The sequence below is a fragment of the Nanorana parkeri genome, unplaced genomic scaffold (assembly GCF_000935625.1).
Source record: "Nanorana parkeri isolate BGI_ZX_2015 unplaced genomic scaffold, ASM93562v1 scaffold1780, whole genome shotgun sequence".
In the NCBI taxonomy this organism is placed as follows: Eukaryota; Metazoa; Chordata; class Amphibia; order Anura; family Dicroglossidae; genus Nanorana; species Nanorana parkeri.
In genome coordinates, this window is record NW_017308048.1 from 270836 (window position 1) to 277308 (window position 6473).

At 51.9% G+C, this 6473-nt stretch overlaps 1 protein-coding gene across 1 annotated transcript in view; it reads left to right on the forward strand.

Moving 5' to 3' along the window:
• The window catches only part of NIT1 (nitrilase 1), a 3372-nt gene extending 1700 nt beyond the window's left edge, over positions 1–1672 (forward strand). The window contains exons 5-6 of the mRNA XM_018571554.1: positions 674–799; positions 1366–1672. Coding sequence (XP_018427056.1) covers positions 674–799; positions 1366–1635 — 396 coding nt within the window. The 3' untranslated portion in view covers positions 1636–1672. The remainder of the gene's footprint in view (positions 1–673; positions 800–1365) is intronic.
• The last annotated feature ends 4801 nt before the right edge of the window (positions 1673–6473 follow it).

Here is a 6473-nt window from a genome sequence, read left to right on the forward strand (position 1 = left end):
AGTACAGCCATCCCCAAGCCCCTCTGTAGCACAGCAGTGCTATTCAAGTCCCTCCCCTCAGCACTACCATGGTCCCTCCCTAGCTTAGCCCCAGCCCCTCCCCAGCCGCTCTGTAGCACAGCCCTGGGCCCAGAGCATTGCTGTTCAAGCCCCGCCCCAGTACTACCATGGTCCCCCCCTAGCTTAGCCCTGGCCCCTCACCAGTGCTGCCCCAGGCCCTCTGTAGCACAGCCCTGGGCCCAGAGCATTGCTGTTCAAGCCCCGCCCCAGTACTACCATGGTCCCCCCCTAGCTTAGCCCTGGCCCCTCACCAGTGCTGCCCCAGGCCCTCTGTAGCACAGCCCTGGGCCCAGAAAAAAAAACCCATCACTGCCCCAGCCCTTTTCCCTGACCCATGTGGGAGAGGTTTCTCCACTTCCTGCCCTCTAGACGCAACAGGAAGTCAAATGAGATCTCTCAAAAGTGATTGGCAATCCCCTTGTAGTTGTCATCAGAACTGGGGTCCCCATCGGAAGATTTCCCTATATTCTGGATTCGGTGACAACTCCTAACATTTTGGATTTCCCATCACTTCCTGTTGTGGTGACCCCCCCTACTCCATATAAAACTGAACAGTAAAGTCAGCCATAGATCCACTTTGATGACCCAGGACATGCGTTTCACTTTGTGGCAGGTCGGGCTCGCCGTGTGCTACGATCTTCGCTTTCCTGAAATGTCGCTGGCGCTGTCGCGGGAAGGAGCCGAAATTCTCACCTACCCCTCGGCCTTCACCGTCACCACAGGGCTGGCGCACTGGGAGGTCAGTCTGTATTAAGGACGGGTTGAACCAGTACCAGGAGGAAGGGGGGGGGCCGAATCAGGGCGCCGCCCTATTGGCTATTCGTGTAGGAAGCCCATGTGCTGTACATAGGACCTACAGGATGAGGGGGGCCAATCAGAATGATGCAGTGGGAGGAGTCATGTCAGGTGGTTGATGGGCCCAATAAAAAGGCTTATAATGGATGTGTGTCCTATGGGGGAGAGGTGAGCGGAGAGTCTTGACATCCTTCCTGCAGGACAGTCAGCAAACCTGGTGATCTGGGAACCCCTATATGTGATGAGGGACAGGACCTCCTGGACACACCCCCTGCAGGCTCCACCCCCAGCTCACATGCAGAAAACATCAGTACTGGGACCCTGCCTGCCTTGGGAAGCTGTGATTGGTGACACAGGGAGCAGACAGGAAATGGCTGAGCACAGATTTCAGGAAGTACCCCCCCCAGTCACACTGTGAGGTATTACCTGCATTCTGGCTGCAATAGATTGTGCTGACTGTACTGCGTCTGATTCCCCACGTGCCGCTGACACTTCCTCCTTATCCCGCAGGTGCTGCTGAGGGCCCGAGCCATAGAAAACCAGTGTTACGTGGTGGCCGCGGCACAGACCGGCAGCCACAACCAGCGCAGGACTTCCTACGGCCACGCCATGGTGGTGGACCCGTGGGGCACGGTGGTAGCTCAGTGCCGGGACGGGCCCGGGGTGTGCTACGCAGAGATCGACCTGGCTTACCTCCACCGTGTGCGGCGGGAGATGCCGGTGCAGAGCCACCGCAGGGCCGACCTGTACGGCGCCGGCACCAAGAAGACTCCACGCTGATGGAGAAATGGCGGAACCCGAGATCGGCCAATCGTGCCTTAGAGTGGGCGGGGCATGGACACTATAATCAATGCTCGAGACACGGACTAATCAATCACTGGGGTGTTTAAAGAGCACCTGTAATAATCAATACAACACAGGAAGGGGGTGGAGGAAGTACTTAGATGGTGACCTCATGGCTTTGGGTGGTCCCCAACGTCACCCCGCTGTCCTGGGCTGGTGGGGATGTCTCCTTACACCCATCCCCCCCACCGTTCCCATCCATGGACCCGCTGCCCGATCCGGGTGCCTGAGCATTTTTGTTAAGAGACCCTGTTGGGTTTTCCTTGTTGGGGGGAGATTATGCCTCACGTCCCAAGGGGTCACCACGGCAGGAAATCTGCCCATTGGGGACACAGGCAGCAGTGCCTAGGAGGTTAGGTTGTCACTGCGATATCAAAGTTTCCACAGCGGAACCTTTCCTGGTACCAACATACCATAAATAAGCCACCAAACAGTCTACAGGCACCAGGAACATTTTGGTAACAATTTTCCTGCTCTACGCAGGGTGTTGACATTAAAGGGCGGAGTTAATTGGTACGAGAGGCGTGGCTCAATATTTCCCTTCCAAAACACCTCCTGGACCCAGTCTCCTAACTTCGATCGCATACACTAAGGCAGTGGTGGCGAACCTTGGCACTCCAGCTGTGCCAAAACTACAAATCCCAAGATGCATCTGCCTCTGGGAGTTATGTCTGTGGCTGTCAGAGCCTTGCAATGCATCATGGGACTTGTAGTTCCAAAACAGCTGGAGTGCCAAGGTTCGCCATCACTGCACTAAGGGCAAGGCTCAATATCGCCCGCCCCAGAGACTTGAAATCCTTCACCCGGCACCATTTCTTATGTGATCGCAATAAATTATTATCAATTCATCTACCGCGAGCCAAAGTCATTTCAGGAACTTCAGGGGGTTTGTAAATCGCAATGACAGCTGAGCAGGACTCTGTGAGGGTCAGAGAGAGAACACATGGGTGTGACGTGTCTTCAGCTGTTTAAAGAGAACCTGTACTGTAAAAGTCAGCCAGTCACCAGTATTGCAGGGAGGCTCCCTGCCATTGGGCCTTCATCTACAAAACTGATATGTTCTTTGTGTCGGCGGCCATCTTGGTAGAGGCAGGGCTTTGCTACCCTCATGCCACAGCTGCCCCTACCTCCCCCCCTGCTGGTGACTGATGGGGTAATGATAGAGGTGGAGGGAATACAGACGCATACAATGGATGAGGTAGAAGCAGGGAGATCCTTGCACTGCAGGTCCAGCTTCCCCTCCAGCAAGGAGAACATCGAATACTATGGCAGTGACATCAGCAAACCTGGAGGGAGCGGCAGTCACAGGCCGCAGATAACTCCTCCTTGGGAGGAGTCATACAAATAATAAGAGTAGGACTTTTCCTTTATAAGGATCAGTTCAAAAAACATTCCTTCTTGTCCACTGAGGGACACATAAATCCTTGTACTGTCGGGTTATACTGCCGCCTACAAGAGGATCCAGAAAAAAATCCAGAGGCCAATCTAGGATAACCCCTCCCACTCCCAGCATGCCTCAGTGCGTTGCTAGTGTCAGGGCAGGATGGGCATCTTTTCCTCAGCTCAGGATTGGACAAACAAAATCCGCAGCCCCATCCAGGGTAACTCCTCCCACTCCCAGCATGCCTTACCGTGTTGCTAGTGTCCGGGCAGGATGGGCATCTTTTCCTCAGCTCAGGATTGGACAAACAAAATCCGCAGCCCCATCCAGGGTAACTCCTCCCACTCCCAGCATGCCTTACCGTGTTGCTAGTGTCCGGGCAGGATGGGCATCTTTTCCTCAGCTCAGGATTGGACAAACAAAATCCGCAGCCCCATCCAGGGTAACTCCTCCCACTCCCAGCATGCCTTACCGTGTTGCTAGTGTCCGGGCAGGATGGGCATCTTTTCCTCAGCTCAGGATTGGACAAACAAAATCCGCAGCCCCATCCAGGGTAACTCCTCCCACTCCCAGCATGCCTCAGTGTGTTGCTAGTGTCCCAGCAGGATGGGCATCTTTTCTTCAGCTCTGCTGGGAAAGGTTTAACCATTTCTTGCCCACCTCTCAGTCGGAGGTCCCGACATTATAGGACTGCCTGTGTCCCTCGCTGGAGGAAAAGGTGCTCGCCCCAAAATCCTTTTCTTCGAGCCCATTGAGGGACACACGTCACACCCTTTTGTGTCTATGATCATGCTCTCGGCTACATGCTGGGGGAGGGGAGGTTTATCCTGGGCTGGCGTACAATGTTTTTCTTTTGCCATTGCCCAATCCTCCTGTAGGTGGCAGTATAACCCGATCCGTATTGTCGTCCTGCGTCCCTGAATGGACTCCGACAAAAGGCTTTCACAGCAACTGCAATCCCAATTTCGGAAAGTGGAACAGACATGTAATGGCGGGTGCGGTTCCCGCCCACAAGTCCTATTAGACTTATTCAGACAGAAAACACGTAAAACAAGTTGGGGAAGAAACATCCAAAACCGGTGAAATCAAAATGTGTCATGGCTGCCGGCTCAGCAATCAGCGGCTCTTAAAGTGGAAGTCCGGGCACAATAAAGCTCTGTGAGACGTCCACGAAGGGCAATGGGGCTCTTCAGGGGCCACTTCAATGGATTCCCACAGACAGACTCAGTGACAGGATCCCTAAAAACATATTTTAGATCTACACAAGTAATAAAATAAATAAATATTAAACATAAGAATAGAATAGAAAAGATATTTAAAGGAGAACTATGAGGCGAGTGATTTTCACCCATCCTCATAGTTGTCACACGTCGGCTCTATAGATCGGGAAGTGAGAGAACACATACCGTCGTTCGCTCACTTCTCAATCTATCCCTGCAGAGAGCCGTGACTGTCACTCACCGCTCCCTGCAGGGATTCCCCCCTCCCCGATCCTCCAGCGCTGACTGGCGGAACGGATGGGGGAGGGGGCGAGTACAGCTGGCTCTGCCTCTAGATAGGCAGAGCCAGCTGTCAATCACGTAGCTGGGCGGTTCCAGACAGTATTGCCAGGATCCATCCCGACTGCGGCGTCTCAGCTCGCGGTATACCGCGCTTTGGGTGACGGGAGGACGCTAGTTTATGTCATCCTGTGACCCTGGGGAGAACCACGGGGGAAAAACACTGACCTCATAGTTCTCCTTTAAAGGATCCTTAAAGTGATATCATAACACAAAATAAATACAAGACACTTCTATTTCTTTTACTGCATCAGATCCGCCCACTTCCACATGTGTCCCCCAATGAATGCTCTTCATTCCCCAATCATCTGATACATTACCGAGTCTGTGTGTGGGACTCGATTGTCGTGTCACCTGACCAGCCGCATCGCCCTTTGATATAGAAGAGGGACGCGGTGCCACAGACGTCACAATTTCATTGGATCAAACTCGGGGGCGGGGGGACTCAGACAAAAACCCCGCTGGGTCTGGGCCATCATGTGTGTGTTTCATTTTGCAGAGTTCCCCTGTAAAGGGATTCAATCTAAAGCCCCTGGTTTTAGATGGAGTGGGGGGAGGGGGAGAATTGGTTACCATACCAAACAAAACAAAAAATGTGGTTCTTGTGTCCCCGTAGACCAGACAGGAAGTGAGAGGAAAATCTCCCACAGCCCAAAAATAAAATAAAAAACTTGATGAGGCCTTGACTCCTCCCCCCGACTCCAAAAATACGATTTCAGCGACGTTAGACTTGGGAGGGGACAGTACAAGTACAGTAAGTTGCATCTATTGAAGAGCATCTCAGGCCCAAATCTGTGAAATCAGAGGTTCATCGACAGTAGATACTACAGACACCTCTTCTGGTGCGAGGTGTTCTTCCCCCATCTATTCATAGGAAGCCTTGTATTCTGTTCACACAAAGCATGGTGTTCTGTGAATGGACAAGGGGAGATGCCAACGTTAACCTGCCCCTCCTTCGTTCACATAAAAAAAAAAATATATATTTTTTTTTTTATGTGAACGAAGGAGGGGCAGGTTAACGTTGGCATCTCCCCTTGTCCATTCACAGAACACCATGCTTTGTGTGAACAGAATACAAGGCTTCCTATGAATAGATGGGGGAAGAACACCTCGCACCAGAAGAGGTGTCTGTAGTATCTACTGATTGGCATCTCCCCTTGTCCATTCATAGAACACCATGCATTGTGTGAACAGAATACAAGACTTGACTAATGTGAGTTGACCAGGGTGGGGGCAGGAATGCAGGGATCGCCTCTTGTCCATTCACAGAACACCTTACATTCTGGGAGTAAACATCAGGATTGTCTTTTGTCCATTCATATAATACTCGGCATTCTGTGAAAGGAAAACAAGGCTTTTTATTAATTGAAAAGGGGGGTGGGGGGTAAACATCAGTATCACCTCTTGTCCATTCACAGAACGCCTTACATTCTGGGAGTAAACATTAGGATCGCCTCTTGTCCATTCACAGAACGCCTTACATTCTGGGAGTAAACATTAGGATCGCCTCTTGTCCATTCACAGAACACCTGACATTCTGTGAAACGAATACAAGGTATTTTGTGAGTGGGTGAGAAGGAATAGGTAAGAGTCGGGATCTCCCTTTGTCCATTCACAGGAACAAATTGGGAATTTGGCGGAGGTGGGCGGGGTCTAAAGCGCACAACTCAACCTGTTACTGTAGGAGTGCCGTAACTTCAGGGCCGGAAGTAAAGCATCGCCTCCGGTGATCAATGAAGCTATGATGTCTACAGTCAACTACAGTGTTCTGGGCATGGGATGCTCTTCATTAGGAGGTACCCCACCCCCCCCACCCCCCCAAAAAGAAGAGGGGA